General features: G+C 43.2%; 1 protein-coding gene and 1 long non-coding RNA gene across 2 annotated transcripts in view; one reads left to right on the top strand and one right to left on the bottom strand.

Moving 5' to 3' along the window:
- The first annotated feature begins 2,313 nt into the window (after positions 1 to 2,313).
- On the top strand, positions 2,314 to 13,134 carry LOC122557059. The gene is made up of 3 exons (XR_006313737.1): positions 2,314 to 2,324; positions 7,242 to 7,246; positions 13,020 to 13,134. It is a non-coding gene; the product is annotated as an uncharacterized LOC122557059 (long non-coding RNA).
- LOC122557057 (sodium- and chloride-dependent neutral and basic amino acid transporter B(0+)-like) overlaps positions 9,991 to 21,823 on the bottom strand; it is a 60,224-nt gene continuing 48,391 nt past the window's right edge. Inside the window, exon 14 of the mRNA XM_043704308.1 lies at positions 9,991 to 11,067. Coding sequence (XP_043560243.1) covers positions 11,047 to 11,067 — 21 coding nt within the window. The 3' untranslated portion in view covers positions 9,991 to 11,046. The remainder of the gene's footprint in view (positions 11,068 to 21,823) is intronic.

Genomic DNA, 21,823 nt, shown 5'->3' with positions numbered 1-21,823 from the left:
GAAAATTCTGGAAAATCTCCGCAGGTCTGGCAGCATCCGTAAGGAGAGAAAAGAGCTGACATTTCAAATCTAACTCACCCTTTGTCAAAAAAAACCCAAAAAAATCTCCATCTGAACTTTCTGCCCTTAGCTCCCTTAGGTCCAACCCCAACTTGTCATCAAACCTACTGACAAAGGGGGTGCTGTTGTCGTCTGGCGTACTGACCACTACCTTGCAGAGGCTGAGCGCCAACTCTCAGATTCCTCCTCCTACTTCCCCCTGGAGCATGACCACACCACTGAGCATCAAGCCATTATCTCCAACACCGTGACTGACCTCATTTCCTCCGGATGCCTCCCCCCCACCCCCCCGCCCCCCCAACAGCTTCCAACTTCATAGTCTCCCAACCCCAGACAGCCCGAAGAAAAAGGAGCTTTGACAAAGGGTCAGTTAGACTCGAAACGTCAGCTCTTTTCTCTCCTTATAGATGCTGCTAGACCTGCTGAGATTTTCCAGCATTTTCTCTGTTGGTTTCAGATTCCAGCATCCGCAGTAATTTGCTTTTATTCGAATCCTTCTGCAGCCTCCCTACCTCCTCAAAGCTACCTGTCCCTCTATCTATCTTTGTATCATCTACAAATACAACCAGAATGCCCTCTTTTCCTTCATTCAGTTCGTTCATGTATAAAGTGAAAAGTCATGGTCCCAACACTGAGCTTTGCGGGAGATCCTGAGATCCTGACTTTTGTTCCCATTCTCTGTTTCCTGCCATACAGCCAAGCTTCTATCCATGCTAGTATCTTGCCTCTGACACCTTGGGCCCTTATCCCACTCCGCAGCCTCCTGTGTGGCACCTTGTCAAAGGCCTTCTTGAAGTCCAGCTGGATAACATCCATTGACTCTCCTTGGTCTAACCTGCTCATTACTTTCTCAAAGAATTCGACCAGATTTGTCAGGCATGACCCTCTCCTTGATGAATCCATGCTGACTTTGCCCTATTTTACCATGCACTTCCAAGTATTCAGAAATCTCATCCTTCACGATGGATTCCAGGATCTTACCCATGACTGAGGTTAGGCTAATCAGTCTGTAATTATCCATTTTTTGCCTTACTCCCTTTTTAAACAGGGTGTCACATTAGCAATTTTCCAGTCATCTGGGACCTTTCCTAATTGTAGTGATTCCTGAAAGATCACCACTAACACCTCCACGATCTCTTCAGCTGTCTCCCATAGAACTCTGGGGTGTAGTCCATCTGGTCCAGGCGATTTATCCACCTTCAGACCACTCAGTTTTTCTAGCACCTTCTCCTTGGCGATGGCCACCATACTTGGCTCTGCCCGTCATTCCCTTTAATTTTTGAGATATTACTCATATCTTCCACCGTGAAGACTGACGCCAAGTAATTATTCAGTTCCTCAGCCTTTTCCTTGTTCCCCACTACTACCTCTCCATGTCATTTTTCAGCAGTCCAATGTCCACTTTTGCCTCTCTTTTGCTCTTTATGTATCTAAAAAAACACTCTTACAGTCTTCCTTTATATTACTGGATAGCTTAACCTCATAGTTAATCTTCTCCCTTCTTATTTCTTTTGGTCCTTGTAAGCTTCCCAATCCTCTGGTTTTCCACTGCCTTTCACCACGTTATATGTTTTCTCTTCTGCTTGTATGCTATCCCTGACTTCCTTAGTCAGCCATGGTTGCCTCATCCTCCCTGTACCATGCTCCTCTTTCCTCGGGATGAATCTCTGCTGTGTCTCCTGAATTATCCCTGAAACTCCTGCCTTTCCTGTTCGCCTGTCTCTCCTGCTAGGCTCCTCTCCCAGTCAATTCTACACAGCTCCTCCCTCATGCCTCTGTACTTGGCTGTCGTTACCTTTGATTCTATCTTCTCCCTCTCAAATGGCAGAATAAATTCAATCATATTATGATCACTGCCTCCTCAGGGTTCCTTCACTTTAAATTCCCTTATCAAGTCTGACTTATTGCACAACACTAAATCCAGTATCTGCAAGTCCAGCAGCACAGGGCCTTGTACTTAATCCTTCTTGTCTTCAAGACATATACTATTATTGAACTGATTTAGAATTTTAAAAATAACATATGTGGTGATACCCTGAGCATTAGTCAAAATAAACCCCACAGTCAGAAAGAGGCACTATTGAAAACAAACAGCTCCTCAATAGAGATGGAGGCTGATGTTGATCTGTGGTCAGTATTCAGTCAAACGTTCAGGAGTTGGAGTGTTAGAGCTGCTGTTCACTTTGAAGACCATGGAGTATTCAGGAGGTCACTGGGGATTCATGTTTCAGGTGTGTCTTCAATCTGAGGTGTGTTGTTTACAAGTAAATCATCAGCAGAAACCAGGTGAAATCAGTTGCTAAAGTATGTGGCATACATAATGTACATGACATAAACTCGAGGAGCCTCCAACTGTGGGCATGTCCCAGCATTCAACATTCTGTGACCAGTGACTGTCACTCACTCGATCACTGATTGCTGTCCCGGAGGATGTTTAATCTGTTGGCTGTCAGAATGTTGCTTCATGCCAACCAGCTCCTGTGTCTTCATCAGTGGAATATTAAGGCTACAGTGGTGTTCCTGTCCTCAGAAATACAACACCTGAAACCTGTAAGTCTATGTCCCCACACCTTCTTTCTGTGTGAACACCATTCTAATGGGGATCATAAGTCTGACGGAGCAGAGCCTTTATGTCTCACACACAGTAGTTTCATGGTCTTCTCTGCTTCGCCATTGGATGGTGGGCAGTGAGATGATGATGGGATGTGTTTAAATCCCATATCCTAGCCAGTACTACGCATCCTGCTTATCTGGATGTTATCTATGATAAATGCTCCATGTGATTGAAGAAAGGATCAGGAAATTGACTTTCTGAAAGAAGACAGAGGGTGGTGGTTGATGGGAAATGTTCATCCTGGAGTTCAGTTGCCAGTGATGTACCGCAAGGATCTGTTTTGGGGCCACTGCTGTTTGTCATTTTTATAAATGACCTGGATGAGGCCTTAGAAGGATGGGTTAGTAAATTTGCGGATGACACTAAGGTCAGTGGAGTTGTGGATAGTGCTGAAGAATGTTGCAGGTTACAGAGGGACATAGTTAAGCTGCAGAGCTGGCTGAGATGTGGCAAATAGAATTTAATGCAGAGAAGTGTGAGGTGATTCACTTTGAAAGGAGTAACAGGAACAAAGAGTACTGGGCTAATGGTAAGAATCTTGGTAGTGTAGAAGAGCAGAGAGATCTCAGTGTTCACATACATAGATCCCTGAAAGTTGCCAGCCATGCTGATAGGGTTGTTAAGAAGGCATATGCTGTGTTAGCTTTTATTGATAGAGGGATTGAGTTTCGGAGCCATGAGGTCAAGTTGCAGTTGTACAAAACTCTGGTGCGGCCGCACTTGGAGAATTGCATACAGTTCTGGTCACCGCATCATAGGAGGGATGTGGAAGCTTTGGAAAAGATTCAGACAAGATTTACTACAATGTTGCCTGGTATGGAGGAAAGGTCTTATGAGGAAAGGTTGAGGGACTTGATGTTGTTTGCCTTAGAGAGAAGAAGTTTGAGAGGTGACTTAATTGAGATATATATGATAATCAGAGCGTTAGGTATGGTGAACAGTGAGAGCCTTTTTCCTTGGATGGTGATGGCTAGCAAGAGGGGAAATAGCTTTAAATTGAGGGGTGATAGATTTAGGACAGTTGCCAGAGGTAGTTTCTTTACTCAGAGACTAGTAGAGGCATGGAATGCACTGCTTGCAACAGTAGTAGACTTGCCAACTTTAAGGGCATTTAAACAGTCATTGAATAAGCATATGGATGATAATGGAATAGTGTAGGTTAGATAGGCTTCAGATTAGTTTCACAGGTCTGTGCAACATTGAGGACTGAAGGGCCTGTACTGCGCTGTAATGTTCTATGTTCTAAGGGATCCTTCATTCCACAGGCAACAAATCTCTCCAAACAAAGTTTAATACAGGGATAAACCTTTGACAACGGACATTAGCAGTCTGTGTTCTACAGCTGAACTCCCGACTTTCAATTAGATGGCTAGGAGAGTCCAGTTGGTGAAGTTGCTCTTGCTAGTTTTCCATGACTGCGTGATCCAGGTTATCTTATCTCAGAAGATGGCACGGTGGCTCAGCAGTTAGCACTGCTGCTTCACAATGTCAGAGATCTGAATTTGATTCCAACCTGCAGTGACTGTGTAGATTTTGCACATTCTCCCCGTGTCTGCGTGGGTTTCCTCCAAGTGTTCTGGTTTCCTCCCACGATCCAAAGATGTGCTGGTTATGAGAATTGGCCAAGCTAATTTGCCCATGGTGTTCAGAAATGTGCAGACGAGCTGCATTAGTGATGTGAAATACAGGGATAGAGTAGGGGTATGCGTTTGGGGGCTGTTTACAGGGTTGGTATGGGTCAGATAGCCTGCTTCCACAATGTCAGGATTCTCTGATGCCAAGAGCATCTTCCTCTCCTCATGGTCTCTCAGACTCAGGCATGCTGCCCTGTTGACCTGCCTGGGTTCCTCTCGTCCTGCAGCTGTATGCCCTCTCCATTTCACTTATGCTGCAGGCAAAAGCTTCAGGCTACCCTCTTCAACTTCTTTTTTCCTCAATGCTGTAATCTACCAGTCCTGCACTTCCATTCCAGCTCATTGTTGCTTCCCTCACTTACTCTCTCCTCAAGGCTTCCGGTCCAATGTCTTCTTTGGGCCATTGTCAGAGTTTCAGTTCCCCCATGCACAATCAACCAAGAATCTCAACTCTTCTCCTGAATGAGGATTCACAAGACCAACCAATTTCCCCCACCCGATGTCCCTCCAGTGTCAACAACCTCTGCTGTTAGGGATCCAGCTCTGAAAGGACACACTTATTTAACAAGTGCCAAGGCCCAACTAGACTTTCCTATTCTCCTACCATTGCCAATCTCTCTCACATTTCCTGGAGTTCTCCCTGAACATTGTATATAGGGATTGAAGGTAAGCAAGTTACTTTTGATGAAGTGAACTCTGTTTGGTAGAGGCCACTTTCATGCAATACAAGTTTTGGTTATCCCAATTTGGCATTCTGCCTCCCCAATGTAGAGGGGACCACATCGAGAGCAATAGACACAGTCGATGAGGTGTTTGGATGTGCAGGAAAAGCTCTGCAGGATGTGGAAGGATCCTCTGGGGCTTTGGATGGAGGTGAGGAGGGAGGTGTGGGCGCAGGTTTTACACCTCCTGAGTGGCAAGGGAAGATGCCAGGAGGGGAGGATGGGTTGGTAGAGGATGTGGACCTAACAAGGGAGTCGTGGAGGGAATGGTCTCTGCGGAATGCTGATTGGGGTGGGCATGGTGGTGGGGTCTGATTGTAGGTGACGCCAACTTGCGGAACATTTCAGAGAACATCTCTGAGGCACAAGCACAAAACAACTCCACTGACCTATGGCCGACCACTTCAACTCCCCCTCCCACTCCGCCAAGGACATGAAAGTCCTGGGCCACCTTCTCCACAAAATCCTAACCACCTGATGACTGGAGGAAGAATGCTTCATCTTCCGCCTTGTCACCCTCCACCCACAAGGAATCAATGTCGATTTCACCAGTTTCTTCATCTCCCCTCAACCCACCTTATCCCAGACCCAACCCTCTAACTCCCCACCATCCCCATTATTCCCGAAGGGCATATGCCAAAACGTCGATTCTCCTGCTCCTCGGATGCTGTCTGACCTGCTGTGCTTTTCCAACACCACACTCTTCGACCCTAATCTCCAGCATCTGCAGTCCTCACTTTCTCCCAAGCTCTATGCTGTCGAGTATGAATTTGTTTTGAATCACTAATTTATTCTAATAGTTAAAGGAGGATATTTTAAGATAACGCTGACTTGCTAGATGATTACACATGGTTGCTTCTGAACCAGGTCGTTATGGTAGGTGCACCTTGCCCTTAAGAGAGTACACCTTATACAGTAATTTTTATTCCAATGGTTGGTGATCTTCCTCAATATTCATCATGTTCCATTTGTGGATACAAGCTCTAAATTAATTGTAAGTGGAGATGCTCACAAGGAATACTCCCCCATCTGTGTGAATCTCTGTTAACTTTGTCCATTTTGATTCATTGTATATCCAAGTCCAGATTGTGACACATCACTCTGCAGAGTGATATCAATTAGATTAGATTAGACTAGATTCCCTACAGTGCTGAAAAATGCCCTTTGGCTCAACAAGTCCACACCAACCCTCCGAAGAGAAACCCACCCAGATCCATTTCCCTCTGACTAATGTACCTAACACTATGGGCAATTTTGCATGGCCAATCCACCTAACCTGCATATCTTTGGACTGTGGGAGGAAACTGGAGCACCCGTAGGAAACCCACAGAAACATGGAGAGAATGTGCAAACTCCACACAGCCGCTGAGGCTGGAATCGAGCCTGGGTCTCTGGTGCTGTGAGGCAGCAGTGCTAACCACTGAGCCACCGTGCCGCCCCAAATGAAGAATTGGAATGATGGTGACTGCTGCTTTAACTCATTATAATGTTAATTCTATCAATTCTCTTTAACCATCCTACAGCCTTCTATATTACATCTCACCGATATTGAAGACATTTACTCAGACAATGAGAAAGTTTGATGGGCAATGGGTACCATAGCTTAAGAAGGATATATTAGCCTTTGAAAGAATTCAACATAGGTTTAGAATAATGTTACCTGGGCTTCAAGGCTTCAGTTTTGAGGAGACAAATAAGACCTTTTTTCTCTAGAATTTAGAAAGTTAAGGGGTGCTCTCATTGAAGTCTTCAAGACAATACCAGGATTCTATGAAAAGACTGGACAGATAAAGGTAGACTAGTTGGGACTCTACAGTTAGGGACATGGTCTGAGAAGTTGGGCCAGTCTATTCAGGAGAGATGTTGTGTTTCGACACACAAAAATTGGTAGAATCACCTACAGTGTGGAAAGACGCCATTTGGCCTATCAAGTCTGCACTGATCCTCTGAAGTGCATCCTGCCCAGACCCAGACCCCTATCCTCGTAACCCCAGATTTCCCATGGCTAAACCACCTAGCCTGCCTATCAGTGCGCAATTTAACATTACCAATCCGCCTAACCTTCAAATCTTTGGACTGTGGGATGAAACTAGAACACCCGACGGAAACCCACGCAGACACTGAGAGAACGTGCAAACTCCATGCAGTAACCCCAGGCTGGAATTAAACCCGGATCCCTGGTGCTGTGGGGCACCAGTGTTAAACACTGAGGCACCGTGCCACTCGTAGATGCTTGGAATTCTCTTCCACAAACAACAATGGACGCTGAACCAGTTGTTAACTTTCAGTCTAAGATGGATCCATTTTTGTTAAGCAAAGGTATTAAGAGATATGAGCCAAAAACAAGTATGTGGAATTATGCCACAAATTAGTCATGATCTCATTGAATAATGCAGCTGAATGGCCTACTCCTGTTTCTATATTCAAGCATTTGATGGATTCCAGAAATCAGTGATGACTGCACAATTTAAAGGTTGGGAGTCACAGATTAACAAAAGGGGGTTAAATTCATAAAATTTAGGATAATTTATTCAGTAGACTATTAAGAAACGACAGTTGAAATATAATGTCTAAGGGAAGTAAATAGAAAAAGCATACAATCCACGACCGATATACACGGTTTACCAGTTACGGAGAGTGAATGGAGGGACTGGAGCTGATTTCTGCTGTCCAGGAAATCATCAGGTTCAAGAGGAATTTCTCGCATTAGAATTAATACCACAAATGAAGTAAATCACTAATTTAATAAAATAACTGTTGTAGAATTTGCTAGGAGCAAAGTCATAAACAATTATACAACATTGCACTGGCTGACAACCCACAAATAGGCATACAGAAAGAACTGAAAAAGACATGTTAAAAATTGCTGTTTTCCAAGAATTTTTACTTAAATCCATTTTGTCGATGACTGCTCATAACAGTTCAACAACCTTGGTCATAATGGCCAAGTCGAGTTCTCCCAAAAGATAGCTCCTCTTCAACAGAAAAAAGCAATGAATTTATGTTGGGATTCTAAGTAAAAAGCGTCCTATCTGGATGCATCACAGCATTGTTTGGCAATTGTTTTTCCCAGTCCATCACACAAACCAGCCTTCCATCCATTGACTCTGTCTATACTTCTCATTGCCTAAAGCAACCAACATCATCAAAAACTCGGCCCAACCGGGTTATATTCTCTTCCATCAGGCAGAAGATATAAAAGTTTGAATGCATGTACAAATAGAATGAAGAACATCTTTTTTTAGATTAGATTCCCTACAGTGTGGAAACAGGCCCTTCGGCCCAACAAATCCACACCGACCCTCCAAAGAGCAACCCACCAGACCCATTCCCCTACGTTTTTTTTTACCCCTGACTAATGCACCTAACACTATGGGCAATTTAGCATGGTCGATTCACCTAACCTGCACATCTTTGCACTGTGGGAGGAAACCAGAGCACCGGGAGGAAACCCACGTGGCCACAGGGAGAACGTGCAAACTCCACACTGACAGTTGCTCACGGCAGGAATTGAACCCGGGTCCCTGGCGCTGTGAGGTAGCAGTGCTAGCATCTGCACTGCACTCTTCTTCCTCATTATTATCAGACTTTTGATCAAACCTCTCAAATATTGAAGTTGATCTTTATTTGCACCTTCTCCATATCTGTAACACTGTATTCTGCACTCCATTCTGCTACCCTGATGCACTTTGAATGGTACAATCTGCCTGTATTGCACTCAAACCAACTCTTTTCACTGTACCTCGGTACATGTGACAACAATAAAGCAATCAAATCAAAGTGTTGTTTCCATATGATGATAATTTGTTTACCCTAATTCTTTTTAGATGGATTTGTTACACTTCCAAACAGAACTGTAACTTTACATATCTTTCTAAGTGTTTGTATAAAGCCTCTCTATTATCTCGAGACGTGTCAACTATCTCATTTAGTCTTTCCTCTGACATACTGTAACCATTACTATAATGGATTCCAGGATTGATTCTTAGAACAAAATATTAGTTAGTAATCATCTTAAAGGCTGCAAAATTACATTTAATGCCTTAAAGATCCAGATAACATTCTCTAGAATTCTAAAATGAAAAATTTTCTGTACTGAGATAGCTTAGGTCATCTGGGATGTTTTTGCTCTAATAAATCAAAGCGGTTATGTTTTATTCTGAGGTATCTTTGGTGTCTACAAATTCCTGGGAGTTATTTTAGAACCAAGCTCATAGTTGGTAACAAAATCAGAAATTGCAGGAGAAACTCAGCAGTTCTGGCAGCTTTTGTAAAGAGAGGGAATGTTTAAGGTCCAGTGCCCCTCTTCAGAACTGAACTCCAAACATTATTCCTGTTTCTCACTCCATAGCTGCTGCCAGACTTGGTTAGCTTCTACCGCAATTTCAGTTTTTGTTAGAGAGTTCCAGCATCCACAGTTAATTGTTTTATTTTCAGTAGTTGGTAAAGCTGATTAAGTTGTGGTAATGATTTAGAATCGTACCTTGTTGAGGGTTTAATCAACAATAGGTTGGATTCAGTAAATTTGCTTTTGCATGAGGTAGGATCTTAGCAGTGCAGTTGGGGAATATCATTTCTTGTCAGCTCTATTTGCTGCCTTTCTCTCTTTTGTTGAGTTAACCGTTTTTTTTATTCATTGATGGGATGAGGACGTTGCTGGCCAGGCCAGCATTTATTGCTCATCCCTAATTGTCCAGAGAGCAGTTAAGAGTCAACCACATGACTGTGAGTCTGGAGTCACATGTAGGCCAGACCAGGTAAGGACGGCAATTTTCTTCCTTGAAGGACATTAGTGAACCAGGTGGACTTTTCCAACAATCGACTCATGGTCATCATTAGACTCTTAATTCCAGATTTTTGTTGAATTCAAATTCCACCATTTGCCTTGGTGGGATTCAAACCCAGGTCCCCAGAACATGACTTGGGTCTCTGGATTAACAATCCAGCGATATTGCCATTAGGCCATCACCTCCCCCATACCATGTTGCAAGGAAACACTGTCTCCCAGTATTCTTTGTCTGAAGAAGACTTCTCAGAATGGATCATTTTGAAAAACTGTTTCCCGTCCAAACTTTTTTGTCTCCTCTTAACAGCTAGAGATCATGGTCCTCAGCAATGATAACAGGGCCATCCACATGATTTTCAACAAACTGTTTCTTCCTAAGCTGTTGGTACCATTCAATACAGTCCATAAGATCTTGTAATGTTATTGCACATAGAATTTTTATTCAGCATCTTCAAATTACTTTAACTTTGGCTTCATCAACACAAAGTTCTCTCCTGTAGTATCTAATTAGCTATATTCCTTAACTAAAGAGTTTCACATTGTCCTGTTTGATGCACCATTTTCATCACATCGCTGTTGAAAAACATCCAGGTCTCTGTTCAGTGTTCAACCATTTATCTGAAACTATTTGTTACAACGTCATCTGCATTGCCATTTCTCTCACACTTATCACTGATTCAGGTGCCTGGCTTTTGAAGACTTCAGACAGTGTCCCGTACTGAAATGGCAAATGTATTAACTAAAAAAGTACAGAATGTGGTTAGAAAGTGATGGATGATCAGGACTTAAGGATGTGAAGAGTCAGGAAGAATTAGCCTATAGCGAACCTTCAGTTGTCAGTAGTGCATTTCGTTAGAATTAGAATTACAATTAGATTTATTTTCACATTCTCAAATGAATACAGTGAAAAGTTTACAAGTTGCCACTTACGGCTCCATTTTAGGTACAAAGAGGTACGGATGCTCAAGTACAAATGCTTAGGGAAAAAATTAGAAAAGTAAAGAAATTAAAGGTGCAGCAACACAGATCATAGGAATAAATCAGAAAAATTAAAAAATAAAAAATTCAGCACAACAGTCTTTCCAATCCAGTCCATACTGGCGTCTAGCCCCTAGTCATTGATGGGCCTTGATTCCAGATTGCACACGGCTTTATCTTGAGATTCTCGAAGTTAAGTCTTCAGAATCTAAGCTGTTGTGTAGTGTGACCTTTTTCTTAGATTTTATGAGGTCATCGTTCTGCTCCACGAGTCTACCGTTAGCACAGAGAAATGAAGAAAGAGTCAGAACAAGATAAGTGCAGACATCCTGGAGTGGTGCACAGCTAGAGCTGGTTATGAAGCTAGGGAGATGTGAGGCCACAGAGGGGTCGGAAAACAAGATTGCGAATTTTAATATTAACCTACTGCTTAAATGGAAGCCAATGCAGCTCAGTGAATGGAGCTTGCTGTGAGTAAAATGAAGTCACGTTTGTAGAGGGTGGCGCAAGATTAGCCACTGGGAGAGTTTAGGAATGATCAAGATTTGGACTGAACAAAGGCATGACTGAGGAAGCAGATGAGCTGAGGCAGAGGTGGAGTCAGAGGTGACACTGGGTGGTCTGAGTGATGGGCATGGATGCATGGTTAAAGCTCACCTTCGTATCAAACATGACACCAAGGTTATCACCTTTCTGGGTCACCTCTTCCACTGCCAAATCTAAGCACCCAACAGCTAGAGGAAGAACGCCTCATTTTCTATCTCAGCACCCTCCAACCACATGGGATCAATGTTGATTTCACCAGTTTCCTCATCTCCCCTCCCTCCAACTTGGCACAACCCTCTTTAACTGTCCTACCCATTCATCTTCCTTCCCACCTATCACCTTCCCCTCCGACCTATCACCACCACCCCCTACATTCACTTACCTATTGCCTTCCAAGCTACCTTCCCCCCAGTCCCACCCCCCTCCTATTTATCTTTCAGCTCCCTTGCTTCACCCCATCTTCCTGATGAACAGCTTATGCCTGAAACGTCGACTCTCCTGTTCCTCGGATGCTGCCTGACCGGTTGTGCTTTTCCAGTGACACATTTGTTGACTCACTATTTAAATGTTGGTGTTGGTGAGCTGAACCTCAGGTGCTGGAGTGAACTGGATCTTAGGGTACAGGAGGATTAGATACCAAATGTCAGACAAGTTGGAAATGAGGATCAGTGGCTATTGATTTAGGACTCAGGACAATGCCAGCCTCTTTCAGGGAATAGAATGTTTGTCAGAAACAGCATCTCACCTCTCTTCAGTAGCCATCTTTGTAAACTTACTTTGCTTCATTCTAGTCCAGTGCTTGTACTCAAAATGATCCAGTTTCTTACAGTAGGGCATGCTTTTCCCCATAGTGGCCATCCTCCTACCTTATGTGGTTGGCCCTTACAGTATCTACATCCTTTATTGTTCTGCTGGCCCTTCTGTAAATATTTCCTCTCTTACTCCATGGTTGCATTCTCTCTCAACATATCCATTCTGTCATTATTACTCTCTGGCTAATGATTGACAACTTCAAAGCTCATGTATTGGAAGCATTCTTGAAAATAAATGGTGATAATTTTGCAAATGTCCAAATTCACAGGATTCAGGTCAATGTCTTCGTGCAAAAACATACTCATCGATATTCTCCCTATCTTCCTAAGGTCTGAAATTAAATCCATACTGTCCATAACTAAGATTTGGAGATGCCAGTGTTGGACTGGGGTGGACAAAGTTAAAAATCACACAACACCAGGTTATAGTCCAACAGGTTTAATTGGAAGCACACTAACTCCGAAAGCTAGTGTGCTTCCAATTAAACCTGTTGGACTATAACCTGGTGTTATGTGATTTTTAACTTTGTCCATAACTAACATCAGCAGAGGATTCCAAATGGGATTTCAAAATCTCCAATATTTTTCCCATCTTGATTTTCTGCTCCTTCTTGAGATCTAGGATACAGTTATAACCTATGATTTACCATTGTGTCATGCCTCACTGAGAATGTGTTCTGGAATCAAGCCTTGCTATTCCCAGTGTCATCACAAACGTTAAACTATTTATCAAAGCTCCAAATTTACCTGTCAGATAGGCCCTCCAGTTCATCTCGTGTGTGTGTCTGTATGTACACATGCATGTTTATCCTTGAGGGGAGTTTTATAAAGAGGTTTTAGAATTTTGACAAGTAGAGTTATAAATAGTAGAATAATCCCTGGTGTTGTATGTCATTGGCACAGTGTCAGCTTGTGATGTTTGTGAAACACTGAGCTTGAAACTCAGGACCCTGAATATCTGTACTGGAATTTTACATTCTCGTAAGAAATTCAATTTCATGTTGTGGAAAAGTTAAGACTTCTCAGGGAGATATAAACCATGACTGCAGATAATCAAACAACATTAAATTCCAAAACCCCTGTCCCCCAAATCTTGTACTATGATATTCTGAGGACAGCATTGAGGTGTATTTTGAACAACTCTCTTGTTACTCCTGCATCAGGCAGATTGTTCCAAATCCCTCACACACTGAGCTGGATTGTGACTGTGAAAAATGAGTTATAGTGAGTCCACAGCCTAGTTTACATCCACCAGATATTAATTTTGATTGTGCTCAATGAGTCAAGATGCAAACCAGTGATGGTGAATTAGCAGTTTCATCAGACTTTAACAACCCAGCTCAGATTATTTCAAATATTATCCCTGCTCCTGGATTCCCTCACCAGGTGAAAACAGTCCCTCTATATTTACCCCTCTTTATAAACACCACAATTAGATTACCATCAGTCTTTGAAACTCAAGGGAATGTAAACCACACTGATGTAACCTGCCCTCTTAATTGGACTCTTTAATCACTGGTATCATCTTGACGAATCTGTGCCCCACAGCTGTACTCCAGAAGGGGTCTAACCAAGACTCTGTGTACCTTCCTCATTGCCAAATTCCAATCCCTGAAGATAAAGACCCCAAATCCAGCAGCCATTTTGATTCTGCTTTGTATGGCTGCACTTGGTTCTAGAAATACTGTGGATGAAAACCTCACAGCCCTTTGCTTTGTCACACCTCCATGCCTCTTGTCCTGTTTTGTTTCTTTTTGTATATGAAGTGCTCAGCAGTGGGGGATAGATTAGCCAAGATCATATCCCTCTTTGATCCCGATACCACCATTCACATTAAGCCTCTATTAGCTGACTGCTACCAATTGATTAATGTCTCAAACTCAATGCTCACAGGTTTATGGAAACCTAAATTTAAGTTAAATATAAGAATAATTCTATGTTCTATTTCTTGTCTTACCTAATGTATATCCTGTGGAGAGTCTATTGCTGCTAACACATCAACACCTTGATCAAGTGACAATCCTGTTGTTTCTGAGGAAAACAGTTATCCTGTTTGATTGGCTGATATCATACCTTCTCAGAAATGCAACTCCTGTTTTCTGTCCAATAGGACTCATGAATAGAAGTTGTCGGCAGGGGGACGAGCACACAAACATTCATCAATAAACAATGGTTAGCAAGTCAAACTTATTCATTTTTTCACTCATTCATGGGGCTAGGGCATCACTGGCTAAGCCAGCATTTATTGCCCATCCCTAATTACCCAAGGGGCCGTTAAGAGTCAATCACATTGCTGAGTCTGGAGTGGCATGTAGGCCAGAACAGGTGAGGATGCCAGATTTCCTTCCCTGAAGTGAACTACATGAGTTTTTCTAATAATTGACAATGGATTCGTAGTCATCATTAGACACTTAATCTCAGATTCCTATTTATTGAATTCAAACTCCACCATCTTTTGTGGTAGAATTTGAACCCAGGCCCCCAGAACATTCCTGGGTCTCTGGATTAACAATCCAGTGATAATAAAACTAGGCCATCGCCTCCCAAGATGCCGGGCACACTCAATGTTTTATTCACAAGGTTTGTTTATAGAATGAGGAAGGTTTGAATTGTTTCTAAGGAGACTAATACTCCTTAAATTACTCACACAGCATTGAAATTTACACTTCAACCTTACCTCAGCTGCTGTGCTAGCTATGGTTCAGTTATTACATGTTCCCACACATGAGAATGCACCTGGTAATTATGACTGACAGCTAGCTGCCAGAATCTGGTTGTGCTTTTAACGCAAGCAGGTTGACTCAAATTGCTTAGGGCAAAGCTCTGAGAAAGAAACTATGGAATTCCTGTCGCTTATTTTGTCGAGTTGGAACAAGCCTAAGTGTGTATGCATGTTCTTTCTGTCCACAAAGTACAGGGCCCTGTGGATTAGTACATGTAACGCTCAGTACAGGCAAGTGTGTTGATGTAAGATCAACTGACAATCCCTGATTGGCTCTCAATATAATTCTTTACACACTTAGGATCATATAGCAAGTGTGTGGGGTGGAGGCACAGCACCGATGGCTATGCTAGTCTTAAAAAGGCCTGATCTCAAATGCTAAGCAGACTCAGGCCTGGTTAGTATATGGCTGGGAGACTGCCTGGGAATACCAGCTGCAGTAGGCTGTAGGCTGTTTCTGCTAGCAGTGGCTGCTCATGTCACCACGCTGTACTTGTGTTGAGCCATGCAATGGAGCAGCAGGTTATTTTTCACTGTTTGACCACACAGCATTGCCCTTTGATGTGAAGGGCACTGCTTATCACTGGCCACTTCGATGTTTCTTTTCTTCCTGGTGGTGGAAACTAAATAAAGATTTGTGCACCTTGTGTCTTTCACTGTGTCTCACACCTGCACACACACAACATGGGTGCGGGGGAAAATACGCACTACCGCAGAAAAGAAAAAATAAACAAGAGGGCTTCTGTTCACTCTGAGAGCTGGCTCTGAGGGAGCTGGGGAAAAAAAGCAAGTGTTGTCCTATTGCAGAGTCACATCTAATGATGTTGCGAGTTTTGCTGGTTGGCTATGTTTAATATCTTGCTTATGGTGAACAGCTGGTCGGAAATACTGTTTCATAATGATTAGTTCACGTGTGGACCAGAGTCCAAAAGGCTGGGGTGAGGAATTTGATGAGTTTCTTCAAGTTAGGGACAAGGCAATTGCTGAGACTGCTCTTCATGGAGTTGTTAATAAACAAAGGATACGTTTGCTTTAATGTGAATTCAAGGACCCTCAGAAGCTGGTGAGTTTTGAAGCAAGTGGAGTTCCTTGCCTGGAATCAGTTGCTTTCTTTGTCAGTGGCATCACACTCAAAAGTTCAGAACATGTGACTAAAGTTCTTTAAAATTTTAAAGAGTTTCATTCGCATGTTCATCATCAAAAGACAATGGGTGATTTAGATTCTGCCCTGTCAGATCCATTAAACATTTCATAGACCATAAGAAATAGGAACAGGAGTAGGCCACTCAGCCCTCCAATGTCTCCATCATTAAATAGGATCCCAGCTAATCCAGCATTCCTCACGTCCGCTTCCCCATAACCTTTGATTTCTCGAATTAAGAATCAATCTCAGCCTTAAATATACACAAGGATTCTGCCCCCACCAATCTCTGTGGCAAGGAATTGCAAAAACTCAAAATACTCTGAGGAGAGAAATTAGTCTGCATCCCAGTTTTAACTTAGAACCCTTTTAACCTGAGGCTAAGCCTTCTGATCCTCAACACTCCCATGTGGGGAAACATCCTCTCAGCATTTACCTGTTAAGTCCCTGAAGTATCCTGTATGTTTCAATAAAATCACCTTTCGTTCATATAAACCCCAGTAAGTAGAGTCCCGACTCATTTAGCCTTTGCTCATACAACAGTCCCTCCATACCAGGAACCATCCTAGTGAACACTTTCTTAACTGCCTCCAATGAAATGATACCTTTCCTTAAGTGAGGGGACCAAGATTGCTCTCTGTATTCCAAAGAAGTGCTCACCAGCCCCTTGTACAATTGCAGTAAGACTTCCCTACTATTATACTCCAACCGCATTGAAATAAGAGCCAACACTCCATTAGTCCTGCGGATTCCCTACTATCTGTGTGCTGGCTTACTGTGTTTCTTTGTCTCATGGCTTTTTGCAGTTTTTGTCCATTTAAGTAATATTCTATGCTTTCATTCTTCCTTCCAAGATGAACAAATTTACATTTTCCCACATTCTCCTTTTGCCATTTTACTTAAACGTTCAATATCTCTCTCTATGTCCTTCCCAACGTGCCTTTCCACCTATTTTGTGTCACCTGAAAATTGGGCTATGGTATAGTCACCTCCTTCCTCCAAGTCATTAATATGTATTGTAAACAGTCACGATCCCAGCACTGATTCCTGTAACACCTCACTGGTCATGGATCACCAACCTGAAAAAGAACCCCTGATCCCCACTCACTATTTCTTGCCCATGAGCCAATTCTGTAGCCATGCCAATATACTACCTCCAACACCATGGGCTCTTACCTTATGACTTAACTTTTTGTGAGGTATCTTGTCAAACCTTCGCAAACACCAAATCTACTGATTCCCATCTATCCAATGTATTTCAGACTTCCTCGAAAAACTCCAATAAATTAATCATTTTAGGAGATAGATCAAAAAGAGAGAATGCTGGAGAAATTCAATTGGTCTGGCAACACTTGCGGAGAGAAAACAGAGTTAAGGTTTGAAGTCCAGTATGACTCTCCTTGAGAACCCAGAGGGGCTGAAGAATGGAGGTTTTCTTTATACTGTTACGAGTGGAGGGGGTTGCAATGTGAGGGGAACAGATTGTGAGAATGCCAGAAGCAAACTATATAGAGCAAATGTTGGCAATGGAGAAACAGAGGTATATAATAGATAAATGTGAAAGGGAGAAAAAGTGATGATTTATTGAAAGCAAAGCCAGTGAGACATGAACAAGAGGTGGGGCGGGAATGGGATTATAATCAAATGGAGGACTGAATTCACACTCTGAAGTTGTCAAACTCAGCGGTGAATCGTAAAGGCTGTAAATGCCTAAGCAAAATTTGATGTGGTTTTCCCTCCAACTTGCATTAAGCTTTGTTTGAACACTGCTGCAAGCCTAGGATTTAAACATAATACCCGAGTATGGTGGTTTGTTGAAATGGTACGCAGCTGAAGGATTGGACAGAGCAGAAGTGTTCGGTAAAGCAGCTTTCGTTTGGCCTTACTGGTATAAAGGAGATTGAATTGTGAGGAGCAAATGCAGTAGATCACATTGAAAGAAATATAATTAAAGTGTTGATTCACCTGAAAGATGTGTTTGGGCGTTTGGACAGTGAGGAGGGAGAAAGTAAAAGGACAAGTGTTAGACTTTCTATGATTATATGGGAAGGGGCCACGGACAGGTGAGGAGTTGTTAGGAGTGACCGACGAGTGGACAAAGAGTGCAACAAAGGTCCTGAGAAATGCTGATGGTGAAAGGGAAGGTATATTTGGTAGTGGCATCCTGCTGGCAGAGAGGAAATGATGGAGAATGATCCTTCCAATGCAAGGAATGATGGCATCGAAAGTAAGGACAAACAGAGCACTTGTTCTGGCAAGGCGGAAGGCAGAATTGTGGAAAATGGGTCAGACATGGGTGAGAGCCCTGCCAGCTCCTGGGGTGGGGATCTGCAGTTGGGGAGAAAGAGCCACCCCGATGTCATCAGATGGCATCAGAACTGACGAGATGGCGTCAAAGAATAGAATGTCATAGAGTCTGAGTGTTACACAATGCAGATACAGACTCTTCAGTCCAACTCGTTCAGGCTGACCAAGCATCCCATAACCTGACTTAGTTCCATTTGCCAGCATTTGAACCATATTCCTCTAAACTCTTCCTATTCAGACACCAATCCAGGTGCCTTTTAAATTTTGTGATTGTATCAGCCTCCACCACTTAGTTATAGAATCCTACAGCACAGAGATAGACCCTTCAGTCTAACCTGGTTCATGGTGACCAAAATGTCCATCCATACGAACACCATTTCCCAGCATTTGGCCCAGATCCTTCTAATCTTTTCCTTTCCATTTATTTGTCCAAATGCCTTTTAAATGTTTATAATGTACCCGCCTCAATCACGTCTGCTGGCAGCTCATTCCATATACATGCCACACTGTGTAAAAAAGTTGCCCCTCAGAGTCCCTTTTATTCTTTCTCCTCTAACTTTTAACTGACACCCTCTAGTCCTTGATTCCCCAACCCTGGGAAAAAGACTGAGTGCATTCACCCTATCCATGTCTCTCATGATCTTATACACCTCTATAAGATCCTCCCTCAGTCTCCTACACTCTAAATAAAAAAGTCCTAGCTTGTCCAACCTCTCCCTATCGCTCAGACTGTTGAGTCCTGGCAACATCCTTGTAAATTTCTTCTGCACTCTTTCCAGTTTAATAACATTCTTCCTATAGCAAAGTGACCAAAACTGAACACAATACTTCAAGTGCGGTCTCACCCACACCCCATACAACGGCAACATAACTTCTCAACTTCTATACTCAATGCCCTGACTTCTTCACTGCCCTGTCCCCTGTGACTCCATTTTTTGGCTGCTTGTTTCATAGACGCACCACCCTTTGCATGAAAAAGTTACCCCTTAAGTCCTTTGTAAATTTTTCCCTCTCATTGTAAATCTGTGTCCTTTTGGTTTGGACTCCCACATCTTGGGTAAAAGATCTTGGCTGTTCACCCTATCCATGGTCCTTATGACTTTATAAACCTCTATAAGCCTCCGACACCCAGAATTCCCTCAGCCTCTGACACTCCAGGAACTGGAATCCACTCCAGGAACTGGAATCCTTGTAGGAAGTAGGGAGTGAGCAGGTGTAACTGTGGGGGTCAGAGAGTTAGTAGTGGATATAGGTGAACAGCCTATCCTCAGAAATGGAAATGGTGAAGTCAAGGAAGGGAAAGAAAAGTCAAGTGGACCAGGTGAATGTGAGAGAAGAATGGAAATAAAAAGTAAAACTGGATTATTTTTTCTAAATTCCTGATGAAAGCAGGACTGATTACAACAAAATATCAAATAGAATTGTGGGTAGTGGTCTGTGTAGGACTGGAACAGGAATACTCCAAATGCCCCACAAAGAAACAGGTTTAGCTGGGGCCATGAAGGTACCCAACACCATACTTGGAGAAAATGAGATGTCTTCAAGGAGAAGTTGTTCAAACTAAGAACAAACTGAGCTCGGTGGAGGAGGATACGGTGGATGGAAACAGTTTAGGCCTCGTTTCAGAACCATCCCAATGGGGGATTGTGGGAAAAGATTTGCTAACCTACAATAGGCCCACAAAAGCAAAATTGGCCAAATTGTACCAGGACACCCAGAATTCTCGAGCAGCTCACAAACTGGGTCAGATGGCACGCTCACAATGGAATACGCTTTCAAGCTCCCATGGACATGATAGAGACAGAACATAGAACATAGAAAAATACAGCGCAGTGCAGGCCCTTTGGCCCTCGATGTTGCGCCGATCCAAGCCCACCTAACCTACACTAGCCCACTATCCTCCATATACCTATCCAATGCCCGCTTAAATGCCCATAAAGAGGGAGAGTCCACCACTGCTACTGGGAGGGCATTCCATGAACTCACGACTCACTGAGTAAAGACCCTACCCCTAACATCTGTCCTATACCTACCACCCCTTAATTTAAAGCTATGCCCTCTCTTAATAGCTGACTCCATACATGGAAAAAGGTTCTCAGGGTCAACCCTATCTAAACCCCTAATCATCCTTTCCTCATACGATCTTCCTTCCATACCAGGCAACATCCTGGTAAACCTCCTCTGCACCCATTCCAGTGCCTCCACATCCTTCCTATAGTATGGCGACCAAAACTGCACACAATATTCCAGATGCGGCCGCACCAGAGTCTTATACAACTGCAACATGATCTCAAAGCCCTGAGGACACTTTCACAACCCAGCAACAACAAAGCCACACAAAGAGCAGGACAGACAGACAGGCACCACAGGACAATGGAAGCACCTCACCACTTCAGAAAAGACTTTAACACCGACCTGGGAAGATGAATGGAACCATGATACTATCAGGATGTTGCATTGTGTGAAGGAACAGGAATTTCATCCGATAAACTGTTTTCCAATTAGCGGTCTAATCCTCAGCTCTGGGAGGAGAAATCAAATTCTCTGTGCAGACTGTTAGTTCTGTCTCAGCTGGTCTGTTTTCTCCTCCAGCGATATCGCTTGCAATAAACTGTTTGTCAATTTCACTTCGAGCTGTGTTTCGTGATCTCTAATCTACAGGGCAAATTTGTCCGACAATTTGGCATTAGTCGGCAGGCCCTTTTTTTCTCTCTCAACAGGGTAAGCGATTCTTACATTTTAAATTTAAGCTGACTGGTACCTGGCGGCCAGCCCTGCCCAGCGGGACAGACCAGAAAAGGGCTGGACACCTGCAGAGGGTGGCCACAATTCTGATCTGCGGTGAATTGGCTTCACCTCCTGTAATTCTGAAATTGAGTAATGACCCTGGCCTGGGGAGGTGGGCACTTGACTCCTAATTTGCTGCCAAAACTTGGCCTGAGGAGGTAGTCTGGTAAGTGACTAAATTAATTTTCAAATTTAACTAATTGGCAGCCGGCTGCTGCTGCAATTTGGAACGTGAGTAGCGACTCTGGCCTGGGGAGGTGGGCATTTGGCTCCTAAATTTTTAACTGACTTTTAAGCTGCCAGGTCTGGGCCTGAGGAGGTGGTCTGGTGGGAAAGTAAGTTAACTGGCAGCCGGTAATTCGGTACTACACAGCGTTGTCTGGGCTTGTGGAAGTCATCACCTGTGCTAAATTAATTACCTGAAATTTTACAACAAACCTTAATTTGGCCCACGCGTGATTCACCTTGAGTCAGAACTGCTGCCATGAACCTGTTCTGGCCAGGAGAAAGGCAGTCGGGTAGAGAAAGTTAGGCACAATACATGGAGAGACCACTCATCAAATTCTCACTTTACTAATGAAAGATCCACAGCTCGAACAACATTGACTTGGGTCCAGCTGTGTTGACCTGTCCTGTGGTTTCTAAGTGTTTGTTTCGGGTGTGTCTGCTTGTTCTGTGCTTAGTTAAAAATTACACAACACCAGGTTATAGTCC

The sequence above is a fragment of the Chiloscyllium plagiosum genome, chromosome 15, assembly GCF_004010195.1.
Source record: "Chiloscyllium plagiosum isolate BGI_BamShark_2017 chromosome 15, ASM401019v2, whole genome shotgun sequence".
NCBI lineage: Eukaryota > Metazoa > Chordata > Chondrichthyes > Orectolobiformes > Hemiscylliidae > Chiloscyllium > Chiloscyllium plagiosum.
The sequence above is the reverse complement of the archived record's forward strand: the minus strand, read 5'-3'. Positions and strand labels throughout refer to the sequence as shown.